The 27,930-nt window shown below is 36.7% G+C and overlaps 1 protein-coding gene across 4 annotated transcripts in view; it reads right to left on the bottom strand.

The window, feature by feature from the left end:
- The window catches only part of rin (ras GTPase-activating protein-binding protein 2), a 116,385-nt gene that overhangs the window by 52,544 nt on the left and 35,911 nt on the right, over positions 1–27,930 (bottom strand). For all 4 annotated transcript variants that reach the window (XM_081726188.1, XM_081726191.1, XM_081726182.1 and 1 more), the window contains 4 exons: positions 22,096–22,212; positions 10,843–10,947; positions 6,852–7,140; positions 6,013–6,128 (listed from right to left, as the gene is read on the bottom strand). In XM_081726188.1, the coding sequence (XP_081582314.1) occupies positions 6,013–6,128; positions 6,852–7,140; positions 10,843–10,947; positions 22,096–22,212 (627 nt within the window). The remainder of the gene's footprint in view (positions 1–6,012; positions 6,129–6,851; positions 7,141–10,842; positions 10,948–22,095; positions 22,213–27,930) is intronic.

A 27,930-nucleotide genomic window follows, 5' to 3' on the forward strand; every position in this document is an offset into this window, starting at 1 on the left:
AAGACGAGACACAAGAATGTTCTGGTCTCGTGAGCAATACTACTTTTATCATTGGAAAGGGATTAAATCATTGGAAAGGGATTAAAAATTTAGAAGCTAACAATTTGAGATGTACTATTTCAGTATTCGTCTGATGGGCGACAATGGCATACCATCCTTCTTCCTTTGACAAATGAATGATATCAAGGAAATGCAAGTCATGTAAAGCGTACCAGTGTTCGTCATCTACTCGTTAAATAAATAAAAACATAAAAAGGTTACTGGTTTAAAGACACTATTACGCAATTTTATAGAAGGCTGAATTTACCTCAGTGTCGCCAGACACGAGAGCGCTTAAAAATGAACCAATGTGCTGACCAAGGTTTCAACCATGATCGCATGAATAGCCTGTATCGTATTCAGATGCGTTACCGACTGAGCTACAGCAAACTATATAGGAACTGGAAAATAGTCGAAATGCAATAAATGAAGTAAAGAGAAGGAAATGCCTAAATTGGGACACAGTAACTGTTCGAATATGCGTTATTTGGAAATTCCGTTGAAGGTAGACAGAAGCAGGAGGGGAGTAAACTGTCAAATATTGCAGAAAGCTCTGAGCGATTTTCTTAAATAAGCATAGTGCTATGATACGCCTACTTTGCCCGAGTGGCAATGTCTTACGTAATTAAGCACGAGTGAGTAACACACCACTCATCTTTCACTTCCTGTTTAATTCTGTTTGTGCCGCCGTGTATTGAATTGTATATTGCATTCAAATGGTGTTGAACTGGCATCCGTACGTTCCCGTGTGTATGAATAGTGACTATGTAATTAATCTGTACACAAAGCGGAAATGGTCCTTCAAGCATCCGGTTTGAGTATACGTGAGGCCGCGGAACAGTTTCATCACCGCCATTCACAGCTCCCATTGTCATAACATACAATGTTTGGCAAGTTATTGACACGCTTCAAGGATACTGGCAGTGTCTTGGATCACTCTCGATCGGGCAGACCGCAATCCGTAATTGACGATGCATTCTCGTTGACGTTCTGGCTAAAGTTACGTGCAGTCCAACGCGATCGATACGAAAGGTGGCCCAAGAGAGTAATACTAGCAGAATATCTGTCCGAATAATTCTGCGCAAGCATAATTTTCATTCCTTTAAGGACATTTCGTGCAAGAGTTGCATGGAGATCAGTGTTTCGCAAAAAAATGTTCCGGGGGGTACACATAATATTCGGAGGGGAACATATTTTCACACAATACTATTCCATTTATTATTATATTGAGACGTATTATTTTGGTCTCCGGGGGGCAGTGCCCCCCAAAAACATGCCTGGAAGAAACACTGATGGAGATGATGCCGAACGACTACGTGAATTCTGTAAATGGTTTACACGCACACAACATAAACAACCCAGCCTTGCGGCTTTTCCGACGAGGCCAAATTTCATCTCAATGGAACTGTTAACAGACATAACTATGTATATTGGGCAAGCAGCAACGCTCATGTTGCAGAAGTGTTCCATAATCAAGTTGACCCTTGTATAAATGTGTAGTGTATAATTCACGGTAATGTTCTGGTGGGTCCTGTGCTCCTAGATGGGAGATTAACAGGTGAAATTTATCAAAACCTGCTACAAGCAATACTGGAACCTTATTTGGACAACTTGCCTCCCGCAAACCGGCAACAATTTTACTGCCAACACAATGGTGCGCCACCGCACTTCAGTATCAATGTTCGACAATGGTTGGATGCAACAGTTCGTGGATATCGGATCGGGCATCGTGGTCTGGTGGAATGGCCACCGAGATAGTCTGATTTAACACTGCTTGATTTTTTTTCTGTAGGGTCACTTAAAATCTGTTGTTTACAGGGATCGCCCACGTACAATTGCTGCTCTACAATACAATATTCGCGAGGCCTGGGCTGTTATTACCACTGAAAGTCTGTAACGGTTTGGGGTCAGTTTGCGACATTACATGGCAAAGTGTGAACAACAAAATGGACATCACTTCGAACATCTATGCACAGCACACTTGCAACACTGTTTTACCCTTTTCAGGATCTTTCAACAGATAGGTGACAAAGTGAATGCGGTAGGTTACGTGCGGTATCCCATGTGTGAGTGTCGCAGTCCTTTCTACTCATATCATTCATTTGTCAAAGGAACAAGGATGATATACCATTATTTCCCATCAGACGAATGCTGGGGTGGTATATCTCAAATGGCTGGTTCTACATTTTTAATCCCTTTCGAATGACATAAGTAGTATTGCTCACGAGACCAGAACATTCTTGTGTCGAACTCATACACGACACTAGACAATCCTTCAGCGAAATGAAATGAAACAAGTTTACGAGCCGAGCCGAAAACTGCAAATGAATATTGAAGCTCACCAGCCAAGAAACTATTTATTTATTTGTTCAAGGAAATGACACAAGGAGAGATTGAGCCTCCACTCCAAGATCACATCGGACTTTAGGTGAGTCTAGGACTGCAGAAGGAAGCGGCCCTGGCCTGAGAGAAGGGACTATCCTGGCATGACCCATGAAGGACTGAGGGAAACAGGAAAAACCTTAGTCATGATGTCCCGTCGAAGCAGGGTTCGTGCCCACGTTTCGCCCACCCAAATACCGTGTGGCAAGCAGGCACACTACCTGTACACCAGCAGCTGGGTACGAGACAATTAATCTATCTCGTTTGAACTCGTCTGGAAACGTAACGATATTCGCGCTTCTGTTTCTACACGAAACAATTGAATAATGAGACAATCTAAGTGCTGCAATAAGTAGAAGAGAATTGTATCGTTCAAAGTTGTCTTAGTACCAAACAGAATATATTTGTTAAGAGTTTATAGTTTAAAAGTTGTTGCTTCTGTTTTAAGACACTCCCATGGCCACAGTACCTGTTTAACTTGTATTGCGATAACTGATATTTATAGACTCTTTTCTGGTTTTTGAGTTTTGGCACTTAGACCCTGTACAATTTTATTCAATTGTCTTCTTGTCTCATCTCGTTGACATCACTAAGCAATTAATACCATTTGGCATGAATAAATTCAATTCAATTTCTTTTTCGTATCCTTTGATGGTGACGCCAAAGCCTTGGATTGACGTTGCGTGTGATCCTTCTTCATATCCTTCGTTGTTGCCGTTCCTTCTATTCTCCTTGGTCCAGGATACTTCAAACTACACGCACTTACCTTAATTGTTGTTCAAGGATGACGTGGCAACGTTGCATTTTTCTTTACCATTGGGCGCTATACCAGTGTAGAGCCCAAACGGTTGATCCAATCTCGAAAATTCCAACATTTTAGATTGAAAACACATACTTTCCAACAACATTGCTCTCTTATCATTTTTTCGTATCTTTAATAGTTACCAAGATGGCCTATGTAAACGGACTTATGGGACACCCTGTATATATGACTGTTAAAAGAATTTAAGCTTTGTCATAACAATGACTATATATATGTCTGTATTTTCATTTATGTTCGATAGCATCTGAAGAAGGATTTGTTAGATATCCGAAACAGTTACATATTATAATTTAAAATTCAGTGGGTATTAAACTTTGGTCAGTGTTTCTTTTGTTAAGAAAATTGTAGTTGGTAATATAGCAGTAAAAATTAATTTGTTTTTCTTTTTCGTATCTCTGCATCCTACTTGTAATAAATATTTTTACCATTTGCTTCACAATACTCTTCATTATCGTACAAATGGCAAAACTTGTCTCTTTCAAATCACATTAATTTTTACACTTTGGAAATCATTAATGCAAACACATTTGTTCTTTTGGGGATTAATACTCGGCTATTTTAGTTTCAAGAAAGCATAAAACTTGCATTGTTGCATATCTAAAACTGCGTTTCCTGCACCGTCATTTGGAATTTTATCAGATGGAGAGTAACCAAAACTATCGGGAACCAAATGAAAAATTTAGGGTCATACAAACAGCATACAAATATATGTATAAAAATTTATGATTTCTGCTGCTTTGCCATTAAACATACTTTGCTGTATACGGCATTTATTCTAAGTGGTATTAGCTACCAAGAATTTAAGGAATACGATCCTGCAGACAATGTAAGTGCATATATCTTAGTTAATTGATTGAATGAGGTTTATTGGAGACGTCGGCATCGCCGTCATTTGTCCGCGTCACGATCAACTCGACTGCAGTAAATAAAAGTCAACTTAAAAACTAACAGATCAAAATATAACAAAAACTGCGAAAAAAAATCAAAACCTAAAAGACGAGATAATATTAGAATAACAAATATATAATAATAATGAATAATAAATATATATTAATAACAAGAAATAGTAATATTGGTAATAATAATAATAAATAGTACTAATAGTAACAGAAAAATATGTAACAATAACAAAAATATTTAAAAAAATAAAGATTAACAGACTGTGGTGGAAATTTAGATTTTCAACAAACCAAGACCTCAGAGGTTAACGTTTAAAGCGAACTTTTCACGTGGGCCAAGCACCGTCCATTCAGTAGCCATCAGTTCGTCTTCCAACATGTTTGATTTCAAAGCAACTGCAGGCACTTAAAGACAGGCATAGAGATTGTTCTTTTCGGGAAAAAAACCGTATCATTAAGTCGGCGTATATGCATGCTAAGTTTTAGGCTGACGGTACAGTGAGGGGCTAAGAGCTGGAGTTCGCCAAAGATCAACACAAACAAACACTTTTAGCAGGTTTGCTAGTCAATGCGACTAGGGTCTAAAAGTTCTGGACTTTTGTAGGGAACAAGATCTGTTTGGGTGGAAACGAGGTCTGGGTTGCTATAGATTTGCAAGAAGTAGCTGCAGTACTAGCAAAGGGCACAGAAATCGAGGAAGGGATACCTTCTTTTAAGCGACTCTTAGCATCGGCAATACAACCATTAGCTCTCGGACACATTTTTCACGTCAAAAGGCTGGACAGTCTCGAGACAAAGCAGAATGCTCGCCCTTGCAGTTGACACAAAAGGGTTTGGTCCTGTACAGGATTCTGCACCCATGAACACCCCGGCCATAATTCGCACATTGAGCAGCATGCGCATTACACGACGTTCTGGTGTGCCCGAAGTCTTGACATTTGAAACAGTGCAAAAGACTGGGAATGTAGGGACGAACCTTAAGTTGATAATAACCAGCCTTTACATAGTCCGGAAATCTAGGCAAACAAAGAATCAGTGACTGAATAGCAACGAGTTCACCTGACTTCTTACTTTCGATGCTAGCTACCTCTACATGTTGGTCACCCAGCTTCGATTAGAAATTGATTAGCTTTGTTGTTTGCTTCTAATCGACAGTTTCCACTAATACAGTGCCATTCCGTAATTTCTTGATATTTTTGACCTGTTCGGTGTTATAATAATTACTTTATTAATAACGAAAGGGGACAAGCCCTTAATAGCACTCGGGCGGGTAGCTTCAAGCATTGACACTTTCAGGATTGGGCGGGTGGCTTCAGCATTGGCACTATCAGGATGTTTATCATTAATTCAAAGATATCGAACTACATGCATCGTGATTCTTGTCTGTTCCACACTTCCTAAACTTAGAGTGTGTCTCACTCTTGCTTGTTTTGGGCTTTTTACGAGAGGACGAGTCTGAACCCAAATTTAAAGATTTTTTTAATACCCTAGAAAAGCTGATTTTAAATATACACTGACAAACAGAAAACGTTTGAACACCGCAACTTCACACCTGTGCATTTGCGAGAAGTTACGCTACTCCACTGGCTATCCTATAAGTACGCCCTCATCGTAGGACAGCGTGGGGCCGACGCGCTCAAAGGGAATGGCGGTGCAAGAAAACTATTCCCTTCGACAAAAATACATGGCTCCGGAAAAAGAAGAAGTAGAATTAAAAAAAAAAGAACCTATCTAATTAAAAAGATAGAGACTCACCAGCCCAAGAGAACAAAAGGTGCAATTTTTTTTCTTTTTCTGCTTTTATGAAAGTTTCTTTGATTTTTGCAAGTACATTTTTAAACTATATCGGATAAAAGTAGTCCTACTTACGGGAGAAGTGGCTGGTTTGGTCGAATTTGCGTTAGGGCTAGTAGAAATAGTAGATGCGTAAGTTCCAGTACCACTTCCTGCTAACTTGGCTGCATATGTTTTCGGCTCATTAGAAGCTGAAAAATTAATTTAATTACGTAATTATAAAAATAATTGTAACTAAATTTCAAAACATCACGGCTCTTCATTAGTTAATAATACAGTAATTCTATTTTATTTGATTTGTAATATTTGAAGAACATTATGTAATCATGTTATGACGAACGTATTTTTGAGAATTATATACGAATAAAATGAATGAGTTCATATGTCAAGGTCAGGACAACGACTCTCACGCCAAAAGTGCAGCTTCACTTTGCCATGACCAAATACAGCAACATCTCAGCTAAGTATGTATCAAAATTAATTACATCATAGTTATTTTTCCTAATGTTCCTATATTAATTAGTCACAACAATCCTAATATTCAACTACTGATCTTTTTCAAAATATTTAATTTGCTGACCTGTATAATATGAAGACTACGAGCTCAGATATCTCAGATATTAATTTAAAAGAAAAAGAAAGCAGTAGTTAAAAAGAAATGAGTCATACCTATACCAAGCAATTTACATTACATTCCTTAATATTTATAAATTTTATCTATCTTTTCCAGTACTTCACACATGACTTTACATCTGTTCTAATACTAAATCACACATAATGAACTATGCAGTCAGAATTAAATATGCCAGCCAGCCTCGTAACTCATACTATCTTCTTTCTATTCAAAGTCTACCTGAACTATAACTTTACTGAATTGTTATTAAACTTGTGATTTTTGGAAAGTCAAGACATACTTGATTCCAATTGGTGTGTTTCCTCCAGATTCTCCTGCGCTTTGTCTTCCTCTTCTGGATCCTCCTCCTCATCGTCCTCTTCCTCCTCTTCTTCCTCCTCTTCCTCGATTGGGTGGTCCTTCCTTTCTTCTGTTGGAGGTGGCACAGGAGCAGGCTGAGCCTGCGCTACAGGTGTTACTGGGGGCGGTTGGGCAGGAGGGGAATTAATAACAGGGACACTCACGTCTTCGGGATGGGCAGAACCATTTACTGCTGGTAATTGATGGTTGAAGTAAGTTACAGACTGATTCTGTCGAAAGAAAGAAAGCCAAATAGAGTCTTTCGTAATTATTAAAACTGTAGACATTTTCAAACTACTCACTCACTCTGCTTCACTTTTTATTTATTTACTCAACAGCTAAAGAAACTCTCGAACTATAGCACACGACTCAAAGTGATTATGTCACATTTGTATTATTCTTCCAGATTCAGCTTATCTTTAGGGAAAAAAAAAAAAAAAAAAATCAGAAACCAAAGTGCAAATAAAATAAACGTGATAGACTTACCCGTGTTGCAGTTTGTAGTTATGATTTCGAGTTTCTATAAACTATATCTTTGTTCTTGTTATTTATTAGAAAAGTTATGATGATCAAATTGTGAAAGATGTTTGAAGAATTAGCTTTACAATTATGAGGTTAACAGATCTTATATTGAGAGAAAGTAAACTGTAAACGTTCAATCACACAAGAAAGAAAGAGAGAGAGAGGAAAAAAAATCAAATGGCTGAAGTGGAATCCTGAATCACATGCTAGTGCTGTCAGGTTGAGAGCGTTCTTATCGACCAATCTGTTCCTATTTCTATCATCTATTGAACTCTCTCCACTTTGAATTTGACAACATTTTTGTCTCACTGTATTCCAGTATGGCGCAACCTGGATGCTTCACAGATATTTTGTTGCCTTTTTTCTTTAGCCTTGTACTTCTACCACTTCAGGTCTCGAAGTGTTTATACAAAGAACTTCTACATTATTTAGCTTATTATCATACTTTTATTTTTCAGTGGACAATTGTTTTCCATGGCGCTACGGGATTCTTTTACAGGGTATCTACTAAAATTCCAAAATGAAATTTCGTGACCTTTTCTTTCCCAAACCATAAAACTTAGTAACATTCTTAAGAACAAATTTGGATGCGAATTGGGCCGAATTTTCATTCATGTGATAGAAGCATGCTCTGCTTGCGATTTGGTTGTCTAAAGCAGACCATAGACATTTTTGGTGGTGAATCTAGACGTTTTACAGAACAATATTTTCCAGTCTATACTTATATTTGTAGAGATAGATAGATAAAAAAAAAAAAATCGTGACCCAAAAGCTAAATTTCTTGACTTTCATGACTTTCGTGACCGATAGACACCCTGTTTTATTAAAAGGCCCGTATGTCAGTACTTCCATTACAAAATACGATCAAGTGTAATTTTTTCGAATGTAAACTGGGCCCAAGTTGGCGGTATGGCCAGCAAGCTCTTTTCATTTTATACTGTATCTTATTATTAGATATCGGATTTTTATGTACTTAAAATTCATGAAATATACATGCAACTATGCTGTTCAATGTGTTAAAATACACACTAACAATGCAATAGAGTATTTTCAAACACGCAGCAAAGTTGAGACAAAGTTTCATAGGTGAAATGTAACATCAGAAAGTGTACTTTATCATCTTTCAGGGACTTCCCTTCAGAATTTATTCTTATGACAAACTTCTTAAAACGTACTCAAATTATACGATTAAAATAAACACAGTGATATGAGAACACAATCTCTAACTTTTTTCACATATCTATTTTAGAGTGCATTTACTTTACATGAAACAATACAAGCCTCACTTTCTACAAAAGTCCATTGATTTAAAAAAAAAAAAAATCCTTTCTGTAATTAGGCGTACAGTATATTACAAGATGCTTGCTTCTCTTCAAACTCTGGTGTCAATTTGTAACATTTGTAGCTAGAAACTGACCCGTGAATATCAATAGATGTTACTGGACAGCATTTATAGAGAGGAACAAGCTTAGTATAATATTTTCTGGCAAGCTGAAATTTAACCCTTGAAGGTATTTTCCCACGGCTTAAATTGTTTTGTACTTGGGAGTTTCTAACAATAACATCGGTCAATTTCTTTCCCATAGAGTGCTCGAATTTACCAGGAATTGACTGAAGTTAGTGCCGAACTTCATCAACTAGAGCTAAGCATTCACCGAGCAGCATTTCTCGTGTCTTGTTTCTGAATTGATGTCCATACGATATTACGATGTCTATCATTATCCAATTTCTCTCAACATCTTGGTAATTGTAAGCGTCTTTGCTTATCAGTTGCTAATATTATTGGTCCTCTATAAACTAGGTATTTTTCCATCCTGCCATGCTAAAAGCTGTTCTGTTGCGAAGACATGTAAATCCACTGAAAGCAGAAACTAAAACTGGATTTATTCCATGCTATATGCATATATCTGAGATAAAAACTTACAGAATATGATGAATATACTCTTAAGTACTAATATATGCTCTAACCTTTTTTGAAACAAGCATTTATATGCAATATGAAATTTCATATTCGAGCTATGTTATTGTTGTTAGAAACTTTTACCAAGTTTAACAGAAATACATATATAAATAAATAAAATATGCATTTGCATAAAAATCCGATGTCTACTCATTGTATATTTTATATATATTTCAGAAAATTAATTTGGGAACTCGGCTCAGGTATTCCTTGCTATGATTACTACCTTTAATGTAATCATTTTTGGCTACGATGCATTTGTCAGCATTGGTAAATGTTGCCAAAAGCCATTTTCGTCCTTCATTTGCTTTTTCAGACATAAGATCTGGATCAAACTTGCATAGTGGTAGACTTTGACCTGCTATAGTGCAGAATTTTGGTTTCTTACATGTTAGTTATACGTACAGTCCGCATCAAAAAAGCAGCAACATGAGCATGTAAGTTTATTGTGAAATGACGAAGTCTTATTTCCAAAATAAATGTGCAGAGGAGGACGCCGAGGTTTTTCCTGGCGTCTTTGGTGCCACTTAGAGTTAGGTTGATTACCTGCGCTATAGTTTCAAAATAAACTTACATGCTCACGTTGCAGGTTTTTGATGCGGACTGTATAATAAAAATCAAAAGATGGATACTTTTTACGACTATGTACAAGTTTAACTAGTTACAAACTTCCGTAATGCATTTTACGATTTTTTTCTGCTATGGTTTCAGCACTGTATTTTTCCAATGCGAAGTAACGTCCCGTCAAATATTGTTTCATCTGGGAGAAAGGTGAAAATCGCAGAGGGCTAATCAGATAAATACACGAGATACTGAGGTATACAGTCCATATATATGTGGTGAGAAAATCGGCTACGAGTTAATGCTACTAAGAGAATAGGAGGTGTATAAAACTACCATTCCCGTCTACAAAAAGCATATGGCTCCAGATGATGAAAAAACAGGAACGCAAACAAAAAAATTTGCATTAACAAAAAAACAAACCCTTCCAACCCAAAAAAGAAAATGATTCGTTTTTTCCTTAAAGCTATTATTATACACAAAAAACTGAACTCACACATGGAGATTGAGATAGTGCACGTCCAATACTAGAAGGAAGGTAGACGTCTGTTGATCATTTCTTCCAAGACTACAACCACGCGAGTTTGACACCAGTATTCGCAACTGAGAAAGCACGCAAAGAATAGAAAGATTTAAGGATGATCTAATAAATATATAAAGCAGCCTTCCCAGTTTCACCCCTTTCTCGCGCTGAGGGTCAATGTAAGGGTGAAAACTGGTGTGAAGGCTAGAATAAAAAATAATAGTGGTACATAGATTCCCATGAGAAAAATTTTAAAGGACACCACAGTAACATTCAACAGTGAGGTGTATGTAACATTTTTACAGCAATGGGTTCATAGACCTCGTAGATACACCAACTTCGAGCATTTATGGAGCGGACACTTACATGTGGCAGGGCTTCTGATGGCGGCGATCGATCAGGTTCTTCTCCTTCTTCAACTTCTGACCTTCCACTGTCTTGCTCAGGTTCATCATCATCAAATATTTCATCCTTAAAAATAAATAAATTACAATTTTAATTCAGAGGTTATATAGCATTTATATATCAGGCTATTAGAGGATTTTTAACATATCTACTATAACCAAACTAAGAAAACGGACTGGTTTTCCGTTACTATACAGCATAGGATCTCAATCATTTTCACTGGCGCTCCCTACGTAAATTCCATAAATTACATGGTCCTTTCGTTTATCTAGCACAATACATATCTTTGTTGCACGTGATTGTGGGTTCGGTTTCAAACGGAGTTACACTAGATCATCACTTTTCCTAATTTTCTTCAGTCTATAGCTATGATTTTTCATTAACTTCTGATTAACCTTTTTGCTGATTCATCACCTCTATATGAAACAGTGGAGAAATCATTGGCAGTAAAGAATGAAGGAAAGGAATGAAAAGACGGAAAAGAAACTGAGTGAAAATTAGACGGAGTTAGCTTAAAGCGATAACGTGTGTGTGTGCATACTCATTTCTGCAGAGAGGTGAGTTTATGGGTTTGTGTTCGGGAAAGTGTGAATGAGAATTCTGGCTATTATAGGACTGGTGAATTAAGTTTTCTGCGGTATACGATGCAGGAGAATAGGTGGATTCCAGACTTATAGTAGATTGGAGGAATAGCAACTGCCAAAATTATGGTACGACGATAATTTTGCACCTACTTCCTGGCACTGATTCGGTGTAGAGGTGGAAAATTTCAAGAGTCCAATTTAATCCAGTAAATTTAAGTTTATACCTGAAAATAAAAAAAAGTGGATGTAATACTCGGAATCATGTTCTATTATTTATTTATTTATTTATTTTTTTTAAATCTTGTCTGAGAAAAAAGAAACCATCTTTAACTTTTGCGTTTAGGATGTAGCTTATGAAATAAGTCCGAAGAAGTTATTTTTTGTTCCGAACTAATATTTATAGGTCACATTACTGAACTGGAAGATTCACTTAAAGATATACGATTTAATGTTCTTTACTACTTTAATTGAATCGTGTGTTGATCGTAGGGACCCAGAAAGAAAACCTGCTACATATTAGTTTGTATGATATGAGGGAGATCAGAACATTAACAGTTATAGTCATTCTATAATCTTGTTGAAATTGTCTCTGATTTCAATGTCTGTTTCATCGTTCTTCACATCGTCACAAATTTGTGTTCGATTGGGGCACAGGTGGCTGGCGCAGTATCCACACATATTAGTACAGTTCAGACTACTCCTGAGGCTCTCCCATCCAGATTTACAATTGCAGAAGATGATATGTAAGATGTTTACTGGTGCTGCATCTTGCACGGTGATTAAGAAACTTCTTCCAATTCAAAGCTTCAGTCAAGCATTCAGACGTACAAACTGTTTTCAACGAAATTTCTCCTCGCAGTAAATCCGTGGGTACTGCTTTTAGTTGTTGAGCGTAGTCGCAATCTTTTTTTCAGATCTTCTAGAAGCAAAATTGTCAAGAAAACTTGCCCGTAAGGCTCGAGTGTATGTATGACCTGCCATCATACGAACCACGGTATTCCTGGCGAAAATAGGCTCTCGAAGTTCCGCGAAACCGCTGGCAATCATAATGGTTCCCACAAAGCCCATAAAAGGCAAGCAAGTGGAAACCACCTAGACGAAAGATTACAGACGACAGCGGACTGTCCTCTTCAGTTCCTAATACTATGTGCAATACCTTTGCGTAGAGTGATTGATCAAACGTTATCACATACTACTGCTGATATTTACGTTTACACTGATCCATGGCAGAAGGAAGACTAGTAGATTCTGGTAGGATTTGACGGTGCAAAGCTAACGAATGGGAGGGACAGGACAGCAGATGACACGCATACAAATGGATTCTGTAGTCACGGTATATGAATCCGCTCCATTCGGAAACAGGCACAGATGAGGTATCGATGATACAAGATTTTACAGCAGTTTTAAGATCCAGAAGGACTCTGCTTGTGTCATCAACTAGGATGAGGGATGATCCAGGTCTAGTTGTCCGTTGGTAGGGGTTACAGTCAGCATTCCTAGAGATGACAAATCATCACTCATACGAGAAGTTTTCGTCATTGAAACAGGAGCACTTACACTGATGGCGTGATGTACTTTATACGTTTCATTACGTGGAATGTCCGGATAATTTTTCACACTGCAATCTGCACTATCAAAAAACTGTAAGTAAGTCTCATCATCGAAGGTAGAGAGTTTTCAGCGGCGGAAAATTCGAAATTGACTGTTTCTGTGTAGGACGCATACATTCCCTCTTTTGATAGTACGTCTAGGAGTCGTTTTGACCCATATTTACGATAGTGCACACTTACAGAGTTGCAAGAATGACAGAAACGAAGGCCGAAGGGCGGCTAAAACTATTGCATGGCAATTGTAACTCTTTTCTGCAAGGCAATCTTAATGCAATGGATTTCTTATCTGGACTACATCATTTCTTTCAGTGTATCAGGTAAGTCTTCATTTCCGGATGAAATCTGTCCCTTTGCTGGATGGATTTAGTTACCGTGGAAATGAGGTTAGTATCATACCGTATGCTATTCGCTGCACTTTTCACAATCCTAATCTTCTGATCTTTAGATTACCCTACTTTTCATTGTACTACTTTTCAGTCAATATTTTGTGCGATATTCCAGTAAAGGAATGTATATTACTTCTCCCAACTTACTCGGGAATGACCATTTTGTCACAAAATGAGTTCTCTTTGGATGCTCTCCGCTGTGTGCTGCTTCTTCGGGTCAAGTGTTTTCATGAAATGGAAACACTCGAGACACGTCCTAGCATTAGTCTTCATTCTCTAGGAAACAGCGAAGTTTCTGGAATGCTTGCAGTTTCTAGGGATCTTCAGGGCGTCCTCTACTGGATGAAGACAACTGTTCGAAGTAGGGGAGAACTGAACAACCAAGACGGAGTGGACCAGCTGGAGTAAGACTGTCGATGATGCGGGCTTCAACAGCAATAAAGAATTCCGTATTTGTTCCTAGCAATATGGTTTGGTCCAAAGCATCGAATGGCTTCGATACTATACAACGCACTGAGTCAATCACGTGCAGAGATGTGACGACACTAATGTGGCTGCCGGTTCGGATGGTTGTAACTGCCAGTAGTCAATTTCATTTTTGCAAAATATGCACTATCGTTTAAAATGTAAGTACTTCACAGATGCACACACACACGCTGTTCTGGAGATTCGGCAGTTGAAGAATGGCAATTCCTATTTTTACGAATAACATTTCATCAGTTTTACCGCCATTATATAAAGTATACGTTTCGTAATTCATTTTGTGGAAGTTTTTATTCAATCTGCAATGAGAAGAAAAATCCATACCTAACCCCCACACTATCATTACTCTTACATATGAAACACGCTTACGTTTTGAAGTGATCTTACCAAAAAGAAAAATATAGATAAAAAATGAGCTTGATACGTTGTTTTGTTTAAGAGCTATGTTGAAAAACATAAAAATCCAAAATGTGGATATTTTTCACTATAGCAGCTTTTGCCCACGATTGACTTTTTGAGACTTTCAGTATGTTACTTAGAACACTTTCCCGGATAATTTCACCATTTTTTTAAAACTACACTGGCACCGGATTATTCCAAGTACTGTTTTTTCGAAGATGAGTCAACCTCAGGGACTTACGGTCTAACGGGGATTGAACATTGACTGCTGGATTGGCAGTTAGACGCCAATGACTAAGCTACAGGCCAACCCATCTTAATTTACTCGGTAATTTAAGAATATTTTTAAATATGTCTTTTCTACCTACTAGCAGCGTGCTGTAGACTATTTTCGATTTTTTTATTCGTGAGATACCCATTTGGTAAATTTTGATGGCTTTCCAGGCTTTTACAAGTCTTAATTTGAAAGATTATTATTTCTGAATTTGATATGCTTATCATCCAACAACATTACTGACATAGTAGATTGTTTCTGTGCACAGAAGATGCAATTTGTGCATTAAAAATGGAAGACACTTGGAACACTTGATTTAGGCAACCCAACTTACTGTTATGATGCAATTTGCAGTAATTTCCAGTTTCGTGGTACATAATTCATTCTAGGTGCATTTGCCAAATAACTTATAGGCCATCTTGTGTATCGAACTAAATTCCAAGAAAATAATTCCTTAAGTATCCAGTATTTCTTGTCACACGGATGACAAATTACATGAAGCAAGAAGCAAATACTTTTATCTATTGCTTATCAAGGATTTGACCTGTAGTCCAACGGAAATGCACTTGGACACTACGTGAGGTACATTCAAGACTATCGTGCATATGTCAGAAGGACGCCTTTGGTAACTCTGTGATGCCACAAGATTAACAATGTTGGCGATTCAAGAGTTATATTTTTTCAAATGGCAGTACGTTAAGTTATTACACATTTCATATTGTATCTCATCCAATTGCATACATGTTTTTAATAGCTGTGACGATCGCAATAACTTTTACAATTTGATGTCTCAAATTGTTCTGGAGATATGATAAAAACCGTGAAATTTGCGACACTGCTTAAAATTATACAATTCTGGGAATTTATTTTAATCACACCTACCAAAACGTATTGTTCTAATGTTGTAGAAGCAAAATAATTCAAATTTGTTTTAAACCGTTCCCACAGATAAGATATTTTAAACAATGTATCAGATTTTACTATCTTTTTCACATATCTCGAACAGCTGGGTGAGATAAAATTACTGTAAACGGCATTATGATCTTTATTGGAACCATCTACATAACTCGATGTGATAACTATCTAAACACTTTAACGAAATGAAGTCAAAAGTAAAAGTCAAATTTTCAATTCCTCGTAACTTTGTTACTACTTGTTCGAATACGTCATATGATGACGTTATTATTCGACACTAAGGTACTTTTGATGTGCATTACCCTGTCCCTCTCACTTGCGTTATTACTGTTATACAGTCCTCCTAAATTGGGAGTTTTTTTTTTTTTCGATGTTTATAATATTGTAGCGTCCTTAGTTTGCAACACTGCATGAGAAGTATGGTATTTTAAGTTTTCGTTTCATATATGTATTTCAAAATGTAATAGCTTGACGTAGCGCAATTTACAAAAAGATATAACTATGCTGCGTTGGCCACACTTAACCTTGTAATACATTAAGATAATATAAAGAACTAGAGATGCCCTGATGCGAGATCTTTGATAGTATCGAACTCGCATATATCGAATCGATCCGCCATATTGGACGAGGATAGAGAGGTGTTTTTTCATGTCAGGTAGTGGTTTTTCATAGTAATTTATGTCTGTTTAATTGTTGAATGTATGTCTGTTATTGTCTGTGCTCCTAGGAAAAATTGTACGACGAAGATGTTCTTTGGAATTTCATATGTCAAAGGGAAGTCATTTTTTTTCTTTCTTTTATCCTGTAACACTCAATACTATAATGTGGTTGTGTACTTGTAATAACATTGGGTGAATAGGCATATGCATTGTATTTACACTGTCAAAAGTCTCGTCAACACTACTACCTTTTGTTTAGTAGTGTTTACAAGGTAGAGGTGTTGTACTATTACTAACTGTCAAACTACTACTAAGTTTGCTTATTTATTGAACTACTGTATACGTTTATGAGTTGTTGAAAATTTTGCCAAAATTATGTAGCGTACAAATGTTCTGTGACATCTTGGCAAGGAACTGTTTGGTTGTGTGGGAGCAGGGTAGTAGAGGAACTACTTTACCTACGTTAAAAATTGCTAATGATGGCAATTACTGCATAAAATAATTTTTGTTTTCGTCGAATTTGTTAGTTAAAAACCACAAGCACTACGATTTATCTTTAAAACTAGTAATTTCCAATTTAGTGTCGTCAAGCGTAGAGCGGATAACGTAAAGGGATGTAGCATTTGGTATTGTTCAAAATCTACGTTAATTTTTAGGCACTTGTTACAAGTTTGACTTCCACAGATTTTAACATCCACTTCGCTTACATCTTCACCATTGCAGGGATTAAGCTTAGTTAAATACCATAATAGCAGAGCACTGAAATACATGACAAGTAATACAATATATGTGGAGGTGTAGATAACTAGCCCACCACATGTATACCATTAGTAAGTGTAGTATTTTCTAAAAGGGTACAAGGACCAAAATGGTACTAATTGGCAAGTTTCGGAAGGTTATTGTGAAGTTTACGCACTTCTCACATATAGCATTGCCTATGGTTTCATTACATACGCTGACGAACTTGGGAATACGCCATCTTGGGAGAAGATATCTCGAATTGAATGCTACAATCGAGAGCTTACTCGAATTAACACTGCGACATAGGAAAAGGCATCTCTAGTTCTTTATATTCTCTCAATGTTGTAATATCACAGAGTGCGCTAAAACAATGTCTCCCTGTCGATATTTGAATTTTCAGTTTTCTATTCATTATATTAGAAGTTACAAGAGCATATCAAGATAAATGGCATAAATCAATATAGCCCCCTCTTGCATCCGTCTCTCTCTCTCTCTCTCTCTCTCATATTATATATATATATATATATATATATATATATATATACACCCTTATTTTGGGTAATTTCGTGTTGCGATACACACACCCCCCAAATGTATTCTATGTGACCATAAACATTCATTAGTGAAATAGCAGCTCTCTACGAGACCGTTAATTCGTGCCGAGTTGACGACGAAGTCATGAAATGGTGTTTCCACATTATAATATAATTTAGAATTTCCAACCGTGATAACGGGGAAACTAAAAGAGACAGAGAAACGAAACTTTGCACGAAGCAACTAGAGAAAGGGCGACATCTGTTCGTGTATTGACAAACAGCACCGTATGAACAGTGTTGCCAACCCAAGACAAAGTTGTGTTTTTGTAAATGGAATGGCCTAAATTGAATATTATCATTGGAAGCAGCAATGAAAATAAAGACAGAAGAGATTGTAAAGGCAGATCAGTGTTGCAAACTTTTCGAGAAATAATGTGTGATATGTGTTGGTGCACACAGGGAGTGAGATACTAACGTTTTGTAACCTTAAATCAGATATTGATAAGAATTGTTGGCGTTGATTACGTCTAGAAGCATCCGCTGAACAGTGTTGCCATCTACAGAAGGGAGAAATTGAGTTTGGAAGAGATACAATAACTCGGAAAAAGTCACTAGTGCTGTATGGTTTAAAACCTATAATGCAAGGCATAAGAGCATGAGGAGTAGCGCTGTGGTTATGTAAGATTGAAACTCCACGTACTGACAGATATATTCGGTATCTTGTTAAAGTAGAGAACTAAGGTTTGTAAAAGATGACAACGCTGCACAACAGCGGATATTTTGCTCTTGATTTCATCATAGTTATCAGCGTCCTCAAAAGCCCACGAGTACATAAACCCATGCAAATTGAACGCTGTTTTCATATTTTAACCAGATTGTTGGGATTCGAACCCGCTGTGCAGCGCTACCACCTTCCACAAACCTTACCTGTCAGATATCGTTTACGTAAGATATCGTATATCTCGGTCAGTTATAGATCTCACATAACCATGGTTCTACTCCTCATGCTCTACCGCCTTGCATTATATGTTTTAAAGCATACAGAACTAGTGACCTTTTCCGAGTTTTTGTATTTCTTCCAAAATCAATTTCTCCCTTCTGTTGATGGCAACACTGTTCAGCGGATGGTTCTAGACTTAGTCAACGTAAAGAATTCTTGTCAATATCTGATTTGAGGTGTACAAAACGTTAGTACCTCTCTCCCTGTGTGCGCCAACACATATTACACGTCATTTCTCGGAAAGTTTGCAACACTGATCTGCCTTTACAATCTCTTTTGTCTTACAAAAACAACTTTGTCTTGGGTTGGCAACACTGTTCACATCCGGTGCTGTTTACCAATAAACAAGCAGATGTCGCCCTTTCTCTTGTTGCTTCGTGCAAAGTTTCGTTTCTCTGTTATCACGGTTGAAAATTCTAAATTATATTATAATGTGGAAACGCCATTTCATGACTTTGTCGTCAAGTTGGCACGGGTTAACGTTCTCGAAGAGAGCTGCTATTTCACTAATGCGTGTTTATAGTCACATAGAATACATTTGAGGGGTGTGCGTATCGCAACACGAAATTACCCAAAATAAGGGACACCCTAATATATATATGAGGGAAGATCAAATGAAAACCTTAAAAATGCAATCAAATGTCGTAAAGTTGGACGATTGCTTCGATACGTGGTAATAATATGCCTTGAGTTGCACTTAATAATCGACAGGTGGCAGTGTTACTGGAACTTCAATTTCAAGACGGCCGCCCCATTGTCTACATGCAACGTGTTAGAACAGTGTTCGGTGATCCGGTTTCTGAGCAGTGAAGGTGTGAAACCAATTGAAATTGATCGCAGGATGGCAACAAAGTATGGTGATTCGTGTTTGTTCCTGCAGCAAGTATACGAGTGGTGTAGGAAGTTTAAAAGTGATATAACATATGTGGAGGATGCTCCTCGGCCGGGACAGGCTCACCGCGTAATGACCGACGAAAACATTGCGTTTGCGGAACAGCTTGTGAAGGAAAACAGGCGTATTGCATTGAAAGAAATCGCCACAATCATGAATATTAGCTTTGGTTCAGCAACACAATGTGCATAATGTTCTGCATTTCAATAAAGTGTCTGCAAGACGGGTTCAACGTCAGTTGACTACTGAATTGAAAGATCGTCGTGTCGACGCCTGTGAAGAACGTATGCGCCTTTTCAACGCCGAGGGTGATGCATTTCTGGACAGGATTGTTACAGGCGATGAGACCTGGATTCACTATCATTAACCAGAAACCAAAAAAGCGAGCAAGGATGGCGACATAGTTCTTTGCCGAAAGAAAGAAAAAAAACGCACTACATCATCAGCAGGAAATGACATGCTCACTCTCTTCTGGAATGTAATGGGAGTAATTTTGGAATAGTACATGGAAAAAATGAGTTGACAGTAACCAGTACCTTGCACTCAAATCTGCTGAAAAATGAACTTCGCCCTGCAATCAGGCGTAAAGACGTCCTACTGTGAAACAACGCCCGACCGCATACTGCCAGTCCGTTGAGACTATCGATGACACCAAATTTGAGCGTCTCATTCATCGATTCTAATCACCAGACCTTGCCCCAAGTGACAGAGGTATTTGGACCAAAGAAGCGAGGTAATGATTTCAATAGTGATAAAGAGGTGCATGCACGAGTGGGTACAATCTCGACCAAAATAATTCTTCCAACGTGGTATCCATGCCCTTCCGAAGCGGTGGGATACTTGCATTCAAAGTAAAGGAGACTATGTTGAAAAATAAAGAGATAAGATTTCCTTTACATTCTAAAATGTATTGCACTTTTAAGGTTTTCATTTGATCCCCCCTCGTATATATACGAGAATGAGTGATATTTTTTTCAAAATAGTAAAAGTATGATATAAATGAATTTACGTATATTTCTCAGACAGGGTACATTTCTAAATTGGGTGCCTTAGTTCAAGTTACGAATTGCCAATCTATAAAATAATTTGTGAAATTAATATCTGAACTTATTGCGAATTTACTGATTTGGCTTGAATACAAGTAAATAACACTTGTGGTACTCAATATTTTTCCATGACTCAGTGAGATATTTTTGATACACTTTTGTTGAACTACTTTTTAATTTTTCGGTGCACTAAGTGGCTGTTATCCGCAGCTTTCAATCCATTATCTTTTTATTGATATTTGAATCCGTGCAATAAATGTTCTGCATACTTCTGAGGGGGACTTAAGAACTGGTTACATTATCTTGTACACTCCGATATTGAAACTCCAGCATAGAAGGCTAATTACCTTCTAGTTGGTTTATTTGGAGTTCAGCGTCCCGTTCAGCTCCGAATCTAGACGACACATTGATCTTTAGCCTAACGCAGAGATACAAACCATGTGAGTTCCCACCGGAAATCAAATCAGGGTCTCCCGCAACCAAGGAGCGTACGCTATGTACATGCTGAATGCCTGTACTTAACTGTTTTGTTAATAATTACTAGAGACCGGATGTTTAGGCACTAAAAACCTGGAAAATAGGCAGGCAAATAGGCACTAAAAATTTAAAAAATAGGCAGTAAAATAGGCACTAAAATGTAACTCGAAATAATGAAGATAAATCGTTCAAAGAATATAGAAACATACTTCTTTGTTAATATCTTATTTTATTCTATATATAAAAACGAAGTTTGTTATGCATTCCATATGTACTGGGAGAACCTGAAAGATGTGCACATACGTCAAGAGGCGATTCATGACATGAAAAGAACATAAAAAGTCGTTTTGCATGTTGTCGAATTCCACGTCGTGTAGGAGTGACAAGGGGGCGAAGTTGGAATCCAAAATCAAACCCTGACAATTGGAACGAGACAAAGGTGTGCACATACTTCGGGAGGTGATTCGTGACATTCAAGGGGACTTTTTGTCTTCTTTTCATGTCACGAATCACCTCTCGAAGTATGCGCACATCTTTCGGTTCTGTTCCAATTGTCAGGATTTGATTTTCGATTCCAAGTTGGCACCCTGTCACTTGTACATGACACGGAATTAGACAAAATACACGAGGACTGTTTGTCTTCTTTTGATATCACTAATCACTTTCCGAAGTATGTGCACATCTTTGAAGTTCACTCTGTATATATATTGCAACGTACCACGTGCTTGTGTTTACAAACACCTAATATACACATATATGTGTGTATTATTTATATTATATAAATTACATTTTTCTCAATGAAGGCTTAATTTGAAGAAAATGCATAGAACAGGCAACATTAGGCACTAAAGCAATTATTTAGGCAGTAAAGGTCGAAATAGGCAAAATAAAATTGGCTTAAATCGAAACTATAACCCCCCATATAAACTTGAAAACGTTATTTTTGATCATACCTTTAATATTAAAGAATAGGCATTTTGCCTAACATCCGGTCTCTAGTAATTACCATGTAAATACTAACTTACAGAAGTTATTGGATAGATATTTATTATTAGAAAAAATATGATACGATTATTAAGTTCGAAATAGGTTTTTTTCTCATCATAAAAGTACTTTTTTCCTCTATTTTCTTGCCACTTTATACAGTATTTTCCCTTATCTCTATAGTAATTTCTCTTTCAGGATAGGTATAGAGACTCTCAATTAGCTTACCTGATAACGAAAAATATCATTATGCACGTAATATTTTTTTGGAGACTGTGGAGCCAGTACAAATGTCTGCATGAAACGTCGCATTGGTTGCCCATTATTCGATAACTCTCCCGTAACCTGTCAAAAAAAAAAAAAAGGAAATTATTTCGGCTCCACGATAGATTTATAAAGTAGACATAGACATCACATTATCAACAATTCTAGCACACCAAAGGACTCTAATAGAACTTTTCACTCTGACTTCAAATATGGCATTGATTTTTCAATTACTCATGTTAAAGATTTTTTTTACCTGTATGTGACTACATTATACACCGTTCACTTTTCACCTTCTCATGTTTTAGTTATGTATTTTCTACCATTTGCACATTCATTTAAACACAACTATCCTAATCCCCCCCCCCCCATGACTTCTTTTTTTAAACATTTATTAAATGTTGGCACCGTTAAATATAAACCTGGATAATATATGTTCCAAAGTTGCTTTCTCTTTCGACTGTCTTCTTCTGAAAAGTTATACATTTTACTTAATGATTTACATTAATGTGTACACGTATTGCATGACACGAAAGTATATCTCTAATTCTGATACCATTTGCTATATGGAAATGAATAATTTAAACTTAAATGCTAGGTTTAACTTAGCTAGTTAAAAATACTATGAACTATTAAAACAACGAACGTAACAGCTGTATCTACTATTCTTGGGATTCAACCTGATCTTACTCTCCAAAATTTTTTGTCCCCTCAATGTATTGCCCACAAAAATGCTGATCACTAACATGACTTTCAGCAGACATATATGCTAAATAACGCAACTTCCGCTTAAATGTGGATGATTTTTTAAGAAGCTGATGGAAAGTCTCAATGGACAAGATGCACATTAATCAATCGTTTGGACGAAACAAGCATTTCGTGTCTAAACAAGTTATCTCAATACGACTGAAGTGTTAACACAGTTACGATGTGTCATTGAGCAGAGCCATTAATGGTGACAAACCCCAAAATTTACTGCCGCAGGAACAAACTCCATCACTAGATCCTACTTAGTAAATCCAATAAGAATTATTGTAATGTGAAGCGTTTGAAGAGTAATCTTATCAATACGCTCCAGTACTAAATAGCCGTTACTCGCTGCTTCGACTTCTTTATTATGGAGAGATTTGAATTCATAGAGACAATACACATGCCAAGACACAGGCATGATAAGAACACGCCTACTAGGATGAAAGAACGTATTTAGGATGTCAAATACAACAACGATGTTCCAACATCAGTCTCTCCAAAAAGCTGAAAATCTCAAAGCATAACGACGAAAGAGTGAAACTGGGTCAAAAACTCTTAATTATTCGCAGAAAGACGAGGCTTTCTTCATTCGAACGAGGGTACCAAAATTAATTACCATAGTTGACACTGTATAAGGGTATGAAAGGGCTGGGAAAGGGTTGATATAAAGTACGCATCCTTGTATCAATCAAGACAGACATTTCACAGCCCTTTCGAACCAATATTCTTTCGTACTGACCGATATGAACTAATAGCAAGGGGAAGATTATAGCAGCCATACACGCCGGACCATTCTAAAATTATCAAAAGTTGTACAATTCTAGCCACAAAAACCTAGACTGCCTTTCAGAGACTGAGTCCAAAAAATTGAACTTAGATCCTTGTGCTCCTCGGATATGTGCTTACAGAGAAATTTATTCCCCTCACCCCTTTCTATTCTGACAGCGAGTAACATGTGTAGTCTTACAAGAGAAATATACCATCTTCTTCACGTTGCTGCCAAGTAAATATATAACTGGCATATAGGTATCATAATAGTTTACAAAAAGAAATAATGATATATAAATAAACAAAAGTCAAAATCTAGCATACTGGGTGATAAGCCTTAAGAGGCCACAATTTCCAAGAGAGCTCGATACAAACAGACGGAGCACTTTCGAAGTCATGCTTTCGTGGTGTAAACGTTTAGCGTTACAGAACTCCACATGTCTGCTTATTTTAGCCGAGGTTCGAATCCGATCTGCTAAAAATTATTAAAAAGAAAAAGAAATATGCATTTTATTGGTCGAACATTCATGTCGCATTTATCATGTATGGATACAAGAAAATTATAAATACGTCACAGCTATTCAATAGAGGAAATTATATTTTATATATATATTAAACCAAATCACAAATTCTTCTCGTTTCGTCTACTATGCACGTTGTCCCAGGTTCGATTCTCGGTGGAACAGAAAAAAAAACACTCAGTTTATTTGCATTAATCATCGGTCTCCTTTGGTCTAAAGGGCACGACTGAGGGACGTTAAACTAAAAAATTTCATTTTATCTTCCTTATTTCTTTATATTTTATCTTTCTTTTTTGCCTCTAATATATATTCTTGAACAGAAAGCAATATGGAAAGATTTTAATAATAATAATAATAATAATAATAAACTACTTATTCAGTATTTCGAACAGTTGTTCAGTATTTGACTAAGAAAATAAATGGTCTCTAAATTATATCCATGTTATAGGTTACTTTAGCAGTACAAAACATGTAAGTTACGTTTGTTAATGAAATGTTGGGATTACTTGCCATCTCTAATACTTGTACCAAAATGACTGACTTAAAATGCGACATGAAGTAGTAACGTAATGTTGTTCTTTATGTTGATTTACTAATAATGGGGGAAAGAAGGTTCAGTAACCACCATCTGATTTATCAATGCTTATTTGCAGATGAAAACAATATCATCGGATATTTAATATGCCAGAAAACTTTAAATTCACGAAAGTTCAAAATCCAGCGATACTATTCACCTTTTAATGGCAACGAATACGGTAATCTCTTCATCAACACTTCTCGTTGATCTTATAGCCAGTATCCATAGATGAGTGTTTTGCAGCGTTCAGCTGCAGACTACAAGGCGGAGTTTATCCTGGGTTCGAGTTCCATTGAAAAACATGTGCATTATTTAGTGTCCTCGGTGTTTCTCTGTAATATCGCTGTCGTTTGCATAAGAAAAAGTAGAACAAAGACGAGTAAAGTCAATGTATTAAAATAAAATATAGAAACTATGTTCCAAAATAAAGCTAAAAAAAGAAAAGGGGTAGATTTAGTGCTTCAGTTTTCGCTTAAAATTAATAATAATAATAATAATAATATATAATAATAATAAAATGGTTAATGCACATATCCTCGGTGAACCAAGTTGAGTTCAATTCTCGATGGTTGTATTGGAGTTGGGTCCCTTTCAGAAACAAGGGTATAGGAGACATGGATTACGGTGTGATCCGAACCACATGAAGTTTTGCCGGGAATCGAACCAGTCTCTCCAGCACCAAAGGCGCGTACGCTATTCATATAACCACGAGAAAGGTCAGTACGCAATCCCTTCTTAAACTGTCGGTCATCTATGTAGCATCTCTGCTCACTGCTAGAGTTAAATACGAATCAACAAATTAATCAACAAGTTTGGAGGAGGAACAAAGGCGAAAAATTTTCACTCTTTATATACTTTAAGTGAGCTCCATAGCGGCTATATTGTTAGCATACGCGTCTTTGATGCCGGAAGCTAAGTTCGATTTCCGGTGGAAGAAAATGTGGTTCGGATCCCACGTTAGCCTGTAGGACCATATTTCATGAAACCTCGATACTGCAAGGATCCTAAACTCATCAACCAACGTATCACCGTCTACTTCTAAATCGCTTAATCAAAGCATCGAAAACCTGGTATTAAACGAAACGAATTACAGGCTCCAGATATTGAGTACAAGTAAATTAAGACTCAAGGACTCTGAACAGACTACTTGTGATTTGTCACCTTTATTATTTACTTACTAATAAAATTCCACACAGAACTGAGAGGCTATTTAATGGGGATACAATATCTCAGAATGGAGCTTTAATGGTTATTTATTTTAACGTTAAGTTTCATCCCGTGTGGCATAATAATCAAATTTGATTATATGTAAAAATACATGTTCATATGGACCTATTGTTTCATGTAAAATTTGAACATCTTAACTGGAGTGTGGCTAACGAGCGAACTTCCTGCACATGTAGGACCATGACACGTAAAGTATAAACATTCAGAATCTTGAACTTGAAATGCGTAGTCTGATGAGAAATTGGGTCAAGGTCTAGATATTATAGGTATCAACTGCATCACATTACTTGTTCAACTGAGTCAGAAGATGGAAAAATAGTAATCAGAACGGCTGGCCACGGAATTTAAGAAAACTACAACTTGTTAATGCGTTTATATATATATATATATATATATATATAAATATAAAATACAATGTGACCTAATATGCCTTTGACTTCGCATGAAAATGAACTCTTCATGAAAAATAAGGGAAATGCGTTTCAGCATTTTCAAAAATTCTGGTCTAAATGGGGAAAGGAGACGTTTATAAAATACTCAAATTTCCCTTTATTTAATCAGAAAGTTCCGAATGTGAAGATTCGCTTAAATTGGAGATCTAAAATTCAGTATATAGACGTTTAATTTAAAATAACATTTTAGCGTTTCTGAAAATCCCGCTTTTAAGGATAAAGAGAGGGCGATTTCAATTATATTGAAATTCCTTTTATTCACGAAGAGCGAATGTTAGGATTTGCTTAAGTTGGAGATGTAAACTTCGGTACACAAACTCAAAAATAAGAGAATACGTCTTTCAATGTTTTCGAAAATTCCGCTCCTAAGAGGGAAAACAGGGATGGATTCTTTAACATCCAAATTTTCCTTTCTTTATTGAGAAAGTGTCGAATGTGAGGGGTTGTTTAACTTGAAGATGTAAAATTCCATTTATTTAAAAAAAAAAAAAAAAAAAAAATCATAAAATAAGTGAAAACATATTACAGTTTTCAAAAATTCCGTTCCTATGAGGGGAAATTGGGTAGATCCTCTAAGCTCCGAATTTCTCTTTCTTTATTGAGAAGTATCCAATATGAAGGCTCGCTTACACTTAAGTTTAGATGTGAATATAGAGTGAGGCTGATTCAACAATATTGAATTGCTAAATTATTTTATTTGAAGGACCAACTGGCCGATTAAAAACAAATATATATAGAGGAGCCAGCAACAGAAGGTCTCTTGACAGCTCGCAGTAACGTTGTCATTCGCGTGTTGAGGTTTTTTTCTGTCCGTCTATAATGCCAATTTAATTAATGGTGTAAGATAGAGTGACCGTGGTTGTTAATACCAGCACCAAAGTAGGGACTACACTTTCCTTTTGCATGTGGTAAGGAACTTCAGAGACCATCTCTTGTTGGCCCTGCTATAGGTATTTTATATGATGTCTGCTGGTGTTTTGAATGGAATATTCTTGTATACTACTACTGCCACTGTGTAATACCCGTAAGGCTAACCTCGTGAAACGAAGTGTGATCATTATAAGGATGACGACGGAAAGTCATTGTATGTTATACCATTGGAGGTACTGTGTTGTATAGACCATTCAAAATTAAAAAAGACCTATGAGGTGCTATCCAAAATATTTTTTTTTTTTTTAAATCAGGTAAACCAGTAGCAGTACGACATTCCGTTGTTAGATGTCTCGAGGTACATGTATTAGCTACAGCAACACAAAGTCAATTATTTACTTAAGAATAGGATGAATGCTTAGAACATGAATATGGTACCTTGAACCCCGAGGACGTTCATGATTATTGTAAAGTATTATGTAGAAATAATGGTACTTGTAATTTTGACTGTTTTGAGGAAACATTAAGTGAGGACAAACTAAAATTATTCCATAATCCTATTAGTTTACAGAATGTTGCTAATAGTATTAAGAGGCTTTCTGCAAATTTTGGTGCAGGGCAGGATGAACTGAAG

Source organism: Thermobia domestica, chromosome 1 (genome assembly GCF_964235325.1).
Source record: "Thermobia domestica chromosome 1, izTheDome1.hap1.1, whole genome shotgun sequence".
Classification (NCBI taxonomy): Eukaryota; Metazoa; Arthropoda; class Insecta; order Zygentoma; family Lepismatidae; genus Thermobia; species Thermobia domestica.